Source organism: Hippocampus zosterae, chromosome 1, assembly GCF_025434085.1.
Source record: "Hippocampus zosterae strain Florida chromosome 1, ASM2543408v3, whole genome shotgun sequence".
NCBI lineage: Eukaryota > Metazoa > Chordata > Actinopteri > Syngnathiformes > Syngnathidae > Hippocampus > Hippocampus zosterae.
Window position 1 is genome coordinate 3230532 of NC_067451.1, and position 15077 is coordinate 3245608.

General features: G+C 46.1%; 3 protein-coding genes and 1 long non-coding RNA gene across 5 annotated transcripts in view; 3 read left to right on the forward strand and 1 right to left on the reverse strand.

The window, feature by feature from the left end:
- The window catches only part of LOC127602020 (uncharacterized), a 40442-nt gene extending 33024 nt beyond the window's left edge, over positions 1-7418 (reverse strand). The window contains exon 1 of the long non-coding RNA XR_007962688.1: positions 7022-7418. This is a non-coding gene — a long non-coding RNA (uncharacterized LOC127602020). The remainder of the gene's footprint in view (positions 1-7021) is intronic.
- Positions 99-4442, forward strand: krcp (kelch repeat-containing protein). Of its 2 annotated transcripts, none has more exons than XM_052067319.1 (12): positions 99-274; positions 466-627; positions 787-868; positions 956-1015; positions 1109-1343; positions 1629-1763; positions 1845-2032; positions 2255-2451; positions 2526-2620; positions 2696-2750; positions 3850-3947; positions 4082-4442. In XM_052067319.1, exons 1-12 carry the CDS (start codon positions 213-215, stop codon positions 4291-4293), a joined length of 1581 nt encoding a protein of 526 aa, XP_051923279.1. In that variant the 5' UTR covers positions 99-212; the 3' UTR covers positions 4294-4442. The 2 variants fall into 2 exon arrangements, with proteins under 2 accessions (XP_051923279.1, XP_051923280.1); XM_052067320.1 differs by having other exon boundaries at positions 100-274; positions 1632-1763.
- LOC127601860 (proteoglycan 4-like) lies at positions 4894-11584 on the forward strand. The gene is made up of 12 exons (XM_052067520.1): positions 4894-5066; positions 7418-7495; positions 7935-8018; positions 8084-8179; positions 8270-8353; positions 8427-8465; positions 8542-8586; positions 9880-9921; positions 10005-10109; positions 10181-10205; positions 10296-10378; positions 11149-11584. Exons 1-12 carry the CDS (start codon positions 5009-5011, stop codon positions 11157-11159), a joined length of 750 nt encoding a protein of 249 aa, XP_051923480.1. The 5' UTR covers positions 4894-5008; the 3' UTR covers positions 11160-11584.
- Positions 11585-11727: 143 nt separating this feature from the next.
- On the forward strand, positions 11728-14607 carry LOC127601950 (DNA damage-inducible transcript 4-like protein). Its single transcript, XM_052067695.1, has 2 exons — positions 11728-12854; positions 13395-14607. Exons 1-2 carry the CDS (start codon positions 12764-12766, stop codon positions 13883-13885), a joined length of 582 nt encoding a protein of 193 aa, XP_051923655.1. The 5' UTR covers positions 11728-12763; the 3' UTR covers positions 13886-14607.
- The last annotated feature ends 470 nt before the right edge of the window (positions 14608-15077 follow it).

A 15077-nucleotide genomic window follows, 5' to 3' on the forward strand; every position in this document is an offset into this window, starting at 1 on the left:
GCCCTTGGGAAGCACTCGATTTATGCGCACACAAACTCGAAGCGTTTGTCGGATATTAGAAAGTATTACAGACACCGCCCTCGCAGACACACTAAACAAAGAATCAATGAAACTCACTGGAGATGTGGGAACTACAGTTGCGTACACACGAATCAGTGGCGGGAGACGCAATCGGCAGTAAACGCACAAACTCAACTTTTGCAGAGAGATAAATGGGGGAATTTGGAGTTTTTGCGTTATTCGGACTAGAAGAGTCACCCCAAAGGCTCCTCGGGTACGTCGAAGACTGCAAAACATTAACTCAAGAGCAATATTGTTTTAAATTGGCTTCCATTTCACAATGTGTTTTTCCGTGCTTACCGTAGTCTTCCATTCAGATATGGCCATTTATTCTGTTATCCTCCGTAGTACTCCAAAAATAAACCTTGATTTTTACAAAGTTTACACATTTCTTTCCGGGGGCAGCGACGAAGGACCCCGACTGGTGTCAGTTGCCATTCCGCCAAAAGTCCAGCAGGTGGTGCTGTTTAGCAGCGGACCTTGGGGTGAGAGGACTTGCGTCAACGCGGACCTCTACGACGCTCATCGGACGCCCATCACCATCGGGAAGCTGACTCCTTATAACAGGTTAGCCGCCTAAACGAGAGTGTGTGAGCACTCGGAACAGGTACACTTGTGAAATATAAAGTAAATGTTTCTATCATGTCCTACTACAATTCGGAAATGTCGAATTAAGAAATCTTTCTACTAGATTCAATATTTTTGATGATTTGGGGATTCCCATAGGTGTCTGTCCTGGGAGCAATGGGAAGAAGAGACATGGACGAATGGTGCAACCCTGACTGTTACACTGGAAGGAGGACATATGGTAAAAAAAATGTTTTGGATGGGAAAGTTTACCCCAAAAAACACAACCACTTACTGATAGGAATTGAAACTGTTAATTTTTCCTCAGGCGGAAGACAATCGGCCGGAACCAGCACTCATTTTGGCCGTCAAGGACCACACGCCAAAGGTAAACATACACTTCAGGTCATATGACAAGGCTCGCTATTTTGTCTGGATGACGACACGAATATCGTCCGTGTGTTCTTCTTACTGCTTCCAGCATGCTGCTGCTCCTCTTGCACCCCAAGAGCTCAACTGCAAAAAGAAGAGGAAGCGAGCCACTGCCGGAGAGCTTGATATGGGCAAGGATGCCGGGCTGGTTGAAGAGGAGGTGGAGAACACGTGTCCCAACAGCAGCTTGGAGCAAACCGCACCATCGCGGAAAGTCCAACGGCACGCCAAAGGCCGGCAGAAACTTTTCTTGGGCAGGGGCAATGCGGCCAAAAGTCAAGGAGGTGAGGCCGTGTCAAGAAATAGATACATACAGCAGGAGTCTCAACTATACTATATTCAATATCGCAGGAATCATCAACTCGGGGCTGTGTGAGAAAGACGGTCACGAGTCCTCGGTTAGCTGCTGTGAAATTAGCCGTTCCTTGCAGGGAAACGAAGATGAACAATGCTGTTCTTTTGCACGTCAACGGTGTTTTGAATTGTTTGTTAGCATTCATCTGAGCTGAGTTTGATTTATGGTTGGTTCAACACGACATTTCACGATAACTTTCCCTACGATGCACCAGCAGCGCTGCCGTCAGGGCCGTCGGGTCGCTGGGGTCAAATGCTATGCCCCATTGACGCCCAGACGGCCATCTTGATTGGAGGTCAAGGAGCCAGGATGCAGTTCTGCAAAGATCCTTTGTGGAAGCTCTGCACAGGTCTGTCACGTGTATGATATCGGACATTATGCAACATCTGGAAAATACATTTTCCTCTGAGCTCGCGTTCCTGTCCCACAGAGGACCTGTCCTGGGTGCCGGCCGAGACGCTGGCGCAGGGTCCGACTCCCGAGGCCAGGATCGGTCACACGGCGGTCTACGACCCGGACTCCGACCGCATCTTCGTGTTTGGCGGCTCCAAGAACAAAAAGTGGTTCAACGACGTCCACATCCTGGACACGCAAACCTGGAAGTGGACCATGGTGGAGGTCAGGATCAACTTGGGGCGCAGGGGGGGATTTGACGGTGGTTGTCGTTCTTGTCTGTTTCCGTTTGTGTTCAAATATGCGTGGCTTAATCAAGTGTGACACCATGTGGATGTTTGCTATGCTAGCCCAGGAATGGCATTTTGCATTGTGAGTTAGCCCGAAGCTATTGAACGTTCAAAGTGATATCGTTTTAAATATCAAACCTGCGGCGGCGTCGTTCAGGCGCAAGGGAAGGTTCCCCCGCTGGCTTACCACAGCTGCAGCCTGTTTCGCGGGGAGCTCTTTGTGCTGGGAGGGGTTTACCCTCGCCCCCACCCGGAGCCAGACGGCTGCAGCGACTCCCTGTACATCTTCGACCCCCAGCGGTCCATCTGGTACCAGCCCATCGTCATCGGCGACGCCCCGCCCCCCCGCTCGGGGTGAGCCTCGCTGAACGTTCCGTTTCCGCCTTCGCCAGTGCAAAAAAACAATCTCGTCCCAATTTGCATTGCAGTCACTCGGCTTGCGTGATGCCGCAGGGGAAGATTTACGTATTCGGCGGGTGGGACACACCTGTGTGCTATAACGACATGTTCGTGTTGGACCTCGGTGAGGCGCACACCCAACTTCCTCGACTGTGCATCAAAATAAACACCGTAACTGACACGATGTTTCTTTGCCCAGGCTTGATGGAGTTTTCTGCTGTTCAAACACGTGGAAGAAGCCCCGCCCCTCGTTGGTAAACTCACTCGGATCGTTAACTTGCATGCGTGCATGCAGTATGTGTGTTTCATGTGTGTCTTACTCTGGTTTGTGTGTGTGTGTGTGCGTGCCAGGGTCACAATCGTTTTTTTTTGTCGTTTCATTTCAAATTAGTTTCGATTCATTTTGACTGCTAGTTTGTTCATTTTTTTAAATTCATTTGAAAATGCTTTCTTTTAGATTTTGCTAGTTTTAGTATATGGGCGGCCCGGAAGTCCAGTGGTTAGCACGTCGGCTTCACAGTGCAGAGGTACCGGGTTCGATTCCAGCTCCGGCCTCCCTGTGTGAATTTTGCATGTTCTCCCCGGGCCTGCGCGGGTTTTCTCCGGGTGCTCCGGTTTCCTCCCACATTCCAAAAACATGCGTGGCAGGCTGATTGAACACTCTAAATTGTCCCTGGGTGTGAGTGTGAGCGTGGATGGTTGTTCGTCTATGTGTGCCCTGCGATTGGCTGGCAACCGATTCAGGGTGTCCCCCGCCTACTGCCCGGAGACGGCTGGGATGGGCTCCAGCACCCCCCGCGACCCTAGTGAGGATCAAGCGGTACAGAAGATGAATGAATGAATGAATGAATGAATAGTTTTAGTATTAGTTTTAGTTTTAAAACATATTGTTAGAGAGTCTTTGTCAAGTGCAAGATTTTTTTTTCAAAAGTGTTGCGTCATGAAGTAAGATAAGCGACAATTCTCAAGCGGCTGTTTGACATCCCCTCTTCTGTTTGCGTGCGCAGCAATTCCGATATAAATACGTTCTTGTGTATCACGTTGATTGTTCCTTAAACAAAGGACATTTTCGTTTTAATTAAAGCTTTAGTTAGTTTTATAATAATAATAATAATAAATTGTATTTACAAGCGCCTTTCAAGACACCCAAGGACACTTTACAATAACAAAAAACACAAAACAATACAGTGCACTTATAAACATAAGTTGTAGTTTCATTTACGGCGCAGTTTATTTTTATTTTAGCATTCACAAAAATCGTTGTGGGTTTTTTTTTCCCCCCGATTTTAGTTATTTCGTGACTTTTTGTCCAAAGCAATAACCATGGCGCGTGCGCGTGTGTTCCTGTCGCAGCTGGCACGGCAACGCCGTCATCTCGGCCACAAAGTTCTTGATCCACGGCGGCTATAACGGAAACAACTCGCTCAGTGACGCCTTTGTTTTCGACACAGGTGAGCAGTTGTCGCCGTCTTTGCATGGCGCAGGTGCACCTAATCAATTGTTTTTTTAAAATATACAATACAATAAAAAGGTGTTGTGATGTACAAAATGCAAAATTTCCCAAATTTTCTTTTCCTGACGTCAGAGACAAACATGTGGACGGAGGTGACGCTCCCGCAGCTGTCACTTGCCCGGGCGGGTCACTCCATCGTCGCCATGGAGACGGCCAGCGGCCACGATGCCGAAGCGCAGCAAGCTGACAAAACACTGCTGGTGTTCGGAGGAGGCGACAACGAGGGCGCCTTTTACGCCGACGTGACCGTGGTCGCCGTCAAGGAGCTGCTCGCTCTCCTTTGACGGTTTGACGCCACGCGCTAAAAGTTTTGGTTCTTTCTCCCCCCCCCCCCCTTACTCATTGTTGTTGGGTTTTTTTTCGCTATATTTTATTCGTTTAAGAAAACATATTTTTGTTTTAATTCACTTGAATAAAATGGATGAATTTGAAAGGAAGTGACGCTTTTATTGCGTGGAAAGGAAAATGAATGAAGCATCAAAGCATGACTGTCAACTTTCAAGGTCCAAGGTGCACGCGTGTGGCCGCACGTACGGCACACGTCCGAAACTGCGACGCTCAGAGACGCCTTTTGTCGAAATAAACATTGGACGTCACTGACCGGTCATTGAATGACACAAATGAAAGGTACTGTGTAAATTTACCTTTTTAAAAAAATATCTACAGTATGTTGTGTCCATTTGAACAAAATATTTTATGGTCAGGAAAGGAAAAGTCATGACATTTCCAGTTGTTTTTATTGCTGTCAACAAGTGTCACATTTGACCTGAACAATGTTGAAGACTTTGGCTCTTCCTAAATTCCACTTTTTCTCCCTCCTGTTTGTCTCGGCAGACCCCCCCACCCCCCCCCCCCCACCCCCCCGCGTCACGTCAGTGTGGGAGAGGAAGGAAGTGCCGAAATAAGCAGGAGCAGCGGCGGCGCGCCCTGGCTTGAACACCGTTTTTTTTGTCTTTCTTCCATACGCTGCTCCGACGGAGTTAGACGCGCAAAGTCGCCATGAAGACCATCAGGGTGTTTGTCCTCCTGCTAACATCGGCTCACGTCTTCACGCCAGGTAAGAGAATCGGCTTCATTGTTTTTTGGGTTTTTTTTTTCCAGAGCATCTTCAACAGGGGTGTTATGCTTTGAAAAAACATCAAATGTATAACAACCTCATATTTTGAATACAATGCAGTGGTGCCTTGCGATTTTGTCGTGATTTTGTTTTTGTTTTTAACAAGATAAATACAACCCTGTAATGTTGTACTTCATGAAAAAGAAAAAAAGCGACAGTCATGACAAATTATATGAATACAAACAATTGGAAGTTTTTGGCCCGTGCGCACATCAGGAGCAGCACGACACTAGGAGACAAAAAATATATGCTGCTCTTTGCAGAGGATAAAGAATAAATGCCTGAGTATTGTTATAATATTTCTCGGCAATAGATGCTAACCAGAAAGAGGTGTAGGGTTCGAATGCAGCTGCGGCCTTCTTGTTGGGAGTTTGCATGTTTTCCCCGTGCCAGCGAGGGTTTTCTCCAGGTACTCCGGGTTCCTCCCACATTCCAAAAAAAAAACATGCACGGCCAGTTAATAGAACACTCTGAATTGTCCCGAGGTGTGATTGTGTGCACGGATGGTTGTTCATCTCTGTGTGCCCTGCGATTGGCTGACACCCAGTTCAGGGTGTGCCCCGCCCGCTGCCCGAAGACACCTGCGATAGGCTCCGGCGTGCCCGCGACCCTCGTGAGGAGAAACGGATTAGAAAATGGATGGATGGATATGTTAACCAGGAGTAGCAGTAAACAGTTTACAGCTTCCATTTAGAAAAAATTCTTCACTATCTGTCAATCACCAAACAATTTTGGGCATTTTGGACTGTCTCCCAATGGAACAAATCCAAGTTGACTTGGCGCAACTTTGATTTGTCCATCCGGGGAACGCTGATGCTTTGAACCATCAAAGCAGGCATGCGCAAATGAGCCCTCGAGGGACAGAGCGACAATGCGACTCGTTTGGTTGACGCAGAGGAAAAAGTCCCTTCGTGTTTTTGTTTATCTTCTGTTTGCGACGCCGAAATAGCTCTTATCGGCTCGCCGCTGGCCCCGACAGATGATCCAGGAGGGGATATCGTTAGGAACCAAAGTGCCGTCACTCTCAGAGGGCATCGAAATGAAATCTGGAGGAAATAGCGAAGGAGCTAAGAAAGACAAATGCTACTCGCCGGAATAAAATCTTCTTCCGTTTAATTTGAACGGGGTCGTGCACGTCTTGTCGAGTCGTGTTCCTCACCTCTGACAAGTGCAAGGAGAGGAAGTGCAGATTCAAAGGTTAAGGGGGACAACAATAGCGCGGGAGCACAGGATGCAGCTTCGGTCTCTCCCAGCGGACGATGTCAACTGCAATGACAAGGAGGCAAGAGTGATGGGAATCATTAAAAAAAATAATCTAACAATTGTTGTGTATACACAACTTCACAAACTTCATTTCCGGACGAACTTGAAATGCACCCTGACCTTTCCGGGTGAACTGAAGTTGCGCTTCTGTCAACTTTTTGGAACCCCAACCAATTTTGTACTGCGTCAAAACATTCAGTGAGCACATCATTAAAAAAATGAATGTCAAGACATTTTTGCCATTTTATTTTTTTACTTCAATGTACATTGTGCTTCTGGTATGCATGTCTTGGCCACCAGAGGGCAGTATAATACACCATCCATCCATTTTCCGATCCGTGTATCCTCACAAGGGTCGAGGAGGGTGCTGGAGCCTATTCCAACCATCTTCAGGCCGTAGGCGGGGGACACCCTGAACCGGTTGCCAGCCTATCGCAGGGCACACAGAGACGAACAACCATCCACACCCACACTCACACCTAGGGACAATTTAGAGTGTTCAATCAGCCTGCCATGCATGTTTTTGGAATATGGGAGGAAACCATGCGGTACCCGGAGAAAACCCACGCAGGCCCGGTTGAGAACATGCAAACTCCACACACAGAGGCCGGAGCTGGAATCGAACCCGGTACCTCTGCACTGTGAAGCCGACGTGCTAACCACTGGACTACCGAGCCACCCCAGTATAATACAAACCTATGGATATACTGTGGATGGAGACCGTCTCGGCTCCTCAGTAAACTGCTGTAATAGTCGCCTTTCTTCGAGGAGGATAAAGAATTTATGCCTACAAGTATCACGAGTTTTTGATGCGTTACATAACCCGTTGTGTTCAAATGTCCGTTCCTGAAAGGGTTAGAACACCAGGACACTCGCTCTCTGTTAGTGTTTACCGTGATGTTTTAGCATAAAGACAAAACTGTGGTTCAATATGATCTCAAGGCACACACTGTATATGCAAATTGCGTCTGATGCTACTTTGTGAACTAAAATGTGCCGCTCCTTCTCCATGTCGGTCTGCTTCAAAGTGTCAACAGAGGAAGTTGTCGAGAAGCAGCAGACGGAGAGTCCAACGACAATCAAAGCGACGACAAAAAGCAACCAGGGTGAATAGAAACGTTGCATACGAGGAACCGACCGATTAATGGTCTGGCCAGTATTAGCTCTTTTAAAATTGCCCCCCCCCCCAAAAAAAACAACAACGAGGCCGATTTTTGTTTATTTTTATCACACGCAACATATGACCTTCCTGCCAAATATCGGCAAGTAATTGGAAGATTTTTCTCTCTGTTGTAAAGTTCAACTGAAAGTATTGTAATACAATAAAATGTTCTGCCTGTAAGTCTATTATTTATTGTTGTCAAGCTTAGCGGACCAAAAATGACGTTTATTTTATTAATTCTATATATTCTTGAATCGGTTCTCTGAATTTTATTCTGCCCAATCAGCATTGGCCTTCAAAGATGTTCATCGATCCGGGCCTCTTTTTGATACCACCTAAGTGTTGGCCACTGGTTTATTTTGCTCTTTTGTGCCCTTGAGCAGCACAGGCAACGTCTGCAGCTCAGACCGCGGCACCGACAAACCGTGCGCCTCCACCAGGAACCACCCAAAAGCCCGCGGAGAGCAGTGAGTGTGTCAAACATCTCAATAGACGGCGCCATATTGATATCGACCCTTTTTTTTTTCCTCAGCAAAAACAATCCCGGCGGCGGTGACGGCAGCGACTACCGCGCCGATGTCCACGCAGCCGTACGTGACGTCGCCAGCGGCCACGGCGGCCGAGAAAAGTTGGAGCTTTCGCTTCCGTATTTGCGCCTCGCTTCGCAGCAACTGGTCCTCGATAAGTGGTTTTTTTTTGTGTGTATGTTCACGAGCAGCGTCAACAGAAGCTGCGGCAAATAACAGCATCCAGCCGAGGACCGTCGGCTCTCAGATGGACAGAACGACCAGCCAGATTCAAGGTAAAAGCGAAAAGAGGACCGCACAGTCGACTCGCACAGAACTCACGACTAAAAGTGATTGAAATCTAAATAGGACCCAGCCCCACCCTGGCCCCGCCGCAACCTGACAACGGTACTGTAGTGTCTTCTCCACACGGATTCGTCATGCTATTGTTTTCCTTTCAACAACTCTCCGTTGTACTTTTCAGTGATGCCCCGGCACGAGACGGGCCGGACCACAGAGAAAAGTCCCGGTAAATCACCTCGCGACCGTTCTAGTGAGCTTTCATAAGAAACTGGACAACAGTTAACATCATTTACCTCTATTTACGAACGTCTCTTCATACGAAATGCCTTAACAGGAATATATTGCCTCTTATTACGAAAGGGAAATATTACAGTGTGGGCTGCTTCTCGCAACTCCGATTTTCCTGAACGCAACATACTTCAAGCTGCTCTGCCATTGGCTATAACCGAGCATCTTCCTGGCATCCCATTGGCTAAGAGGGACCTCTACCGTGTGTGTCTATGCGTGTAGATAAATCGAAGCGCTCCGATAGTTTTACATAAATGTGAATCAGCCAGAAAAAGTGCTCACCAGTCAGGCGGTCGCTGATGTTTGCCTTGGACATTTTCAAAGGATTGTTACAAGACGACAAAAGCAAAAGTCCTTTGCTCAGTTGTTTACAAAACGCCAGGGGAGAAAAAAAACACTTCTGAGAGAGAACATGAACTAACGAGGCAAAAAAAAAAACAAACCTATGATTACGCAGTTAAAAGTTAAATGACCATCATTTTTGTTCTTTATTCTTTGTTTTATACATTAGGCACAACTCTCGTTTATTGCGCAATCATCTCATTGTAGCATGTATTGGTTACATATTTTGATGCTTTATAAAACGATTATGTCTGAATTTGGGGGGGCCTCGGAAGGGATTAGGACATAGGTGTCAAACTCAAGGCCCGGGGCCAGATCTGGCCCGCCACATCATTTTATGTGGCCCGCGAAAGCAAATTAAAGATGTCAACTTTTATGATGCTTTCTAAAAATCACGACCAAAATTTCAAATTCTCATTTGTAATAAATAAGAGTGACACTGCAAGCCTTTTCTTGTTACCAAAGCCCTCATTACAATAATCTTACACAATAGGTGTAGCAACCGTTATTTTTGATTTCTCTATATGATTTCAGTCATAACGGCCCTCCCAGGGAAACTAACTAAAATCTGGCCCGTAAGAAAAATGAGTTTGACCCCCCTGGATTAGCGCATTTACATGGAAAAGGTGTCTGTACTTACAACATTTTCCAGTTAAGAAATTTCTTCCAGAACCAATTCATTTCGTAAGTCGAGGTAACACTGTTAAGCCGTGACAATTTGCAACTCTGTTTTTGGTCCCAATGAATATTTTCATCATTTGGTGTCAAAAACATAAATTGCAGTTACCTTTTTTTTAAAGGAGCATTTCATTTAACATTCCGTTTTCGTTCACGATAGCCTGACAAAAAAATGTTTGAACCAAAAATGATTCTGATTGTGATCCACAAGGTCCTCAGGGTGGCGACGGTGACAAAGAGGTGGCAAAAGCAGGTGAGGGACTGACCGGGCCGCTTGAAACTGCGCCCGGCCGTGCTTGATTTGATCTATTTGATTTGATTTTTTTCTGTTTTCAGCAACAGACAAAAGACTGTGGTGGATTGTTTTGCTCGTCCTGCTGGTCGCCTCCGCCGCCATCATCATCCTCAAGTTCCAATGCAAGAAGATCCACGACCACACGGGTACGCTACTGACGTTCATGTCAGGTCAAGTGTGACGTGTTTTTAATTTAATGTTTTTTTTTTTTCTGCAGAGACGATTGATACTGGAACTGAGAAGTAAGTTGCAATTGCAAAGGCTCGCCTTGCGTTGACCGTGCGCTCACAAATGAGCCTCGGGCCGTCCTCATTCCCCATGTGTGTCCGCAGCGCGTCCTTCCAGACTCGCCCGGAAAGCACCAAAGACGGCGTCCTGCTTCTCGGCGTCAAGTCGTCAGGTGGCGACGAGAACGGTGAGCTGTCTTCAGCGTGCAGGCCGTGCTTCCTGCCTTTTAGCCAGGCGGGAAGTGGCGGCCTTTTAATATCTTATTGTGCTGCGTGTGTGCGCGCAAGTTTCGGGCCTGGACTGGGCCGCAGAAGGTGTTTCCTGTGATTTGGAGCAGCCGCCCTCCAGCCAGCGGCAGGACCCAAAAGTTAGCCGCTTCCTAACATAAACACGCATTTGTTTTGGGCAGGGGCTATTGTGTGCCTACAAAATGTCAGCGTCACTCGGACACACGCTCACACACACAAGAATGCGTCTTTTGTGCGTAACGTGTGTATCTTGAATGTGTGTTTCCTTGTATCCGGTATGTATCTGTGTGTGTGTGTGTGTGTGTGTGTGTGTGTGTGTGCCCGGTGGATGCTCCCATGGATGTTGAGTGGTTTTTGTGGTTTATCAACACTTGACTTGGACGTGAACTTCACCGGGAAGTTGAGTCACTTTGAAGGAACTCCGTAGAGGAAGAAAGGGTTTATGGCGTAGCTGTATGTTGGATTCCTTTAGAAACGCTTCACAAAATACTCCAAAAACGAGCTCCGGAGAAATAAAAGATCATTCTGTTGTTTGACACTCGATCACAAGCGTCTCCTCCTTCCAGTTTAGACACGAATTGCTTTTCGTCACTTTTCAGGTCTCGCCAGGTCTATGCTGTGTGTTGCGTAGCAGCAGCACCACCTAGTGTCTCTTTCTGAAACGACACAAAGTCTCATCCTCGTTCTTTTCCTTCACCATTTGTTCCAGCTGCAAGATGAAATGAAGTGGCCAGGCATCATGGTGGAGCGGCCTCTCGACCTCCAGTAACCTTTTCATGTCCAACAAGCAGGAAATGAAAAGGCCCCGCGAGATCCTGCCGACAGTAGAATAAAATTGTTCTCATTGTACAAACAAAAGACTGCAACACTCTTTGGGTCTTTTCTGAACTTATTTCAATGGTGTGTCAACAAAGGTAAGCCCAGTTAGAATCAGATCCTTCTCTTATTCATCGTATTCACCCATGCTCATATCCGACGTTTAATTTCTTGCGACATGTTTGTTTGCGACATGTTTGTTTGTTTTTAAACCGTGCTATTATTTTGGAACCGTATTTACATGTTGTCAAGAAAATGCATTCTGCAAATATTTGTAGTTAGACATACAGAAAAGGATTAGTTGTCTAATAAATCCAAATTTGACCCTATTTCTGTGGCATATATTTGAAATGATGCTGTTTTTTTTTTAACTGCTTGACCACTCAGTGAGGATGAACCACTAAAACAAGGACACAAATGCAGCATGACCTCCTCTTCATAAGCCGGTGTTTATTACCAAGGGCCATTTTCTGAGGCTGGTGACACGTGCCAGCGAGATCTCGGTGGCCGATGTGAAAAATCCATCCAAGCCAACCAAGCGTGACCCACTAAAACGAAATAATACCCGCCACCCAGACCCCCCCAAAAGAAAAAAACGATCTTAAAGCTCCCGTGACCTCCTTCCTGAGTTCGATGAGACGATCTGCAACCTTTGTAATGCGACTCTGGCCAAGTCCGTATGAGTGCATTCCCCAGTGACGGGGGGGTGGGGAATGCACTTGTTTGCATTTTCGTTCGCTTGTCCCACATAATGCACAGTTAAAAGGCTTGTAAGGATTTTATGACGAGGTATAAAATGTAGGTCAAGGTTTTTTTTTCCCCCTACTGTATATGTCCATGTGTTGAAAGGCAGCTGCATGTGACCGCGGGAAACCCTCTCTGGCCTGTCAGATTCCTTGACCTCAGGCCAGCTGAGTGAGGGGGCGGGTTGGGGAGGGGGGTCAAGATCCTGTTACTGAGACATCAGCCAACATCCAGAGTGTAGTAGCCAAAGTGTTCATTGCAGGTGTTGGCCAAATCAGATTGTCCACGTCGAGCGTTCATTCGTCTACTGTATTTTTGATTCGGTTATTTGCTTTCTACTGTATAATAACAGTACAGTATATGTGTCCAGCAGCCAAAGTGTTCTTCGCAGGTACCGGCCAATGATTTCATGCCGAGCTTGATTATGTAGCCAATGAGAAAGGCCGTGGCACTTGATTGGTCAAGCTTCTGAGTCAGCTGACCCCGGGGGAAGTTATAAATCGATGGCGGCAGCGGGAGCAATGATTCGTCCGTTGCAGTGTCATTTGTGGGTTCATGTAACTATATATTTGTATGTTTGTCATCTAATTTATGAAAAGGAAACTATCCAAGTTTATTTATTGCTAACTATAAGGTGAGTTTTTGATTTGTGTGTGGTTGTCAAATTCGGGACCTGATGAGCTAATCTCCAATTCATTACCCTCCCAACACACGCCTAACCCCCCCCCCCCCCACCTCAAGAATAGTGAAGAAACTGCGTCAAAATGGTTGCCACAAGCACCTTGAAACCCAAATCAAACGAGTACACCTGCGACGTGGCTGAGTGGAGAAACGACCAGACTTCCTTCGAAAAGGGTGAGTTATGTTGCCTCTTTTGCCGGTTTAATTGGTGCTTGTTAGAGCGCGCGGATTGATGACGTCTTTGGTGTCATAAATTCCTTCAGCCTGTATCTCAACAGTTTTTACAGCTGTATGTATTAATAACGTGTTCGTTTTGTTTTCTGTTTACTGAGAATTGTATTTTGACTTGTTCAATAAAGATAAAAACAAAACAATTTTCGTAGCGTTAACATTGAACTGATACACTTTTCATCTCGACTCCCTCCCCCAGCGCTGTTAATTTTAGCATTGGTTTATTTGTTATTGTAAATGGAATATGGTAAAGTTGTAAAACAAATTTTAAAAGCTTGGATCTAAAACTAAAATCATATATAATTTTTATATAATTTTCAATAATTTTTAATCAATAATTTGTGTAATGGACTGAATGAGTGGCTGTATAACGGTTGAGCACCCTTTTGTCACAATGTGTATTACTCGAGATACATCATGAGATAGGAAGGTGAAAAGAAGCATTTCCCACAGCCCTGAATAAAATATTTCCAATCACTCTAGAACCGGATTTTTGGGAGCCCTGGTGGGCCGAGAGCCAGAGGAATTCGGAAGCCACCAAGGACAGAAGCTGTCTCCGGTTGGCCAAAATGCTAGAGAGCTGCCTGTCGCGAGCAAAAAGGTCGACCCTCCACTGTGCCACTGTGCTGGTCCCGGAGCAGCTCACGCGGCGGATCGCAGGGCAAATGCTGCGGTTGGCATCCTGCGAGCCGTGCGGCTTGCGCGGCTGCGTCCTGGACGTCGTCCTGGAAATGGACAAGGGCTGCAATCGACTGGAGCGCTTGGTTTACGACGCCAGCGTGGTGCCCACCTTTGAGCTGACTCTAGTGCTCAAACAGGACGCCGCCGTCTGGCCCAGCTTGCGCGACTTGCTTTTTATGGGCACCTGCTTCGCGCCGTCCTTTAGACGCGCGCTGAAACTGAGTCGAGGCTTCCGACTTGTCAAGAAAAAACTTTACTCCTCCTCGGGTGGCACAGTGATCGAGGAGTGCTGAACTACATACGTGCTCTTTGCCTCAGTCGTGAAATGTACACTGTTTACAGTGCATATAAAAAGTGCACACTCCACTGTTTTAATGTGAGGTTTTTATGATATAAAAATATAAAACTATGATAAATAAGTTCAAAACTTTTTCCACCTTTTAATGTGAATTAGAACATGTCCAGTGCAATCGAGGGAAAAAAATGGAGATGTAAATACCCGGACTTTGAATGTGATTAATTCTGAATACTTTACATCCATCCCTATTTTCAGAGGGTGTGCGCACTTCTGCAACCGCTGTTTTCCTCCAATTGAGTGTTACAGGCCTCTAGTCACATGATGGGTGGAAAAAGTTATATAATGGTAAATGTAATTTTCATATCACCAAACTCTCAAGTTTGAACAAGGGTGTGTGGACTTTTTCTATGACTTGCATGTTGATTCTATTTGCTCACGTTCCTGTCCGCAGTTCTCCTATTTGCATCACATTTTTTGGAACTTCTCTCCAGCAATGAAGTTCTCCGGCATTTTTGGCTTTGTCGATATGATGACTGCTTGGCAACAGTTAACATTAATTTAAATAGCAGGCCTCATTGCACTCGTGTGACCTTTTTTTTAATGTCATTTTTCCACATCCACGCAAGTTTCGTCTACATTTAATGGCACTTTTAAATCCGTGTTTGCATTTGATTGAAATCTTTTTGCTGTCTCGTGGACTATAAAACATTTCGACCTCGTTGACGCCGTTTTATTTGTACACCAACACACGGTGGACAAGATAGCATCGCAGCTGCAATAAATTTGATCATGTTTAACAGGAAGTCCGTACAGAAAGCTTGATGTAAATATTACGAGGCAGAGAAAAAGTCCGCTTGTACGTGCAGGATGAAATGGCAAAGTGACAGGAACATGAGACATTTGAAGAAGTAGGTCACTGGCACATCGTGCCAGTGCAGAGCTGACTTTGTCACACTTGGTCAGCTTTCCTGCGTCCTTGTTTGCTTTGATGCGCTTTGTCCACATCCCACTCATCTACTTTATAAAGCATCAAATTTGTTTTTTTGTGCTACTGGGCAAACGTTGAAACGACCTATTTTTCTATCAATGATTCGATACTGCCACCTAGAGGATGCCGCAAGTAATTTAGCCACCACAGTCAAGCAAGTTTTGTTTTGATTTTAGTACTTTGAAAGGTGCCGGAAGCT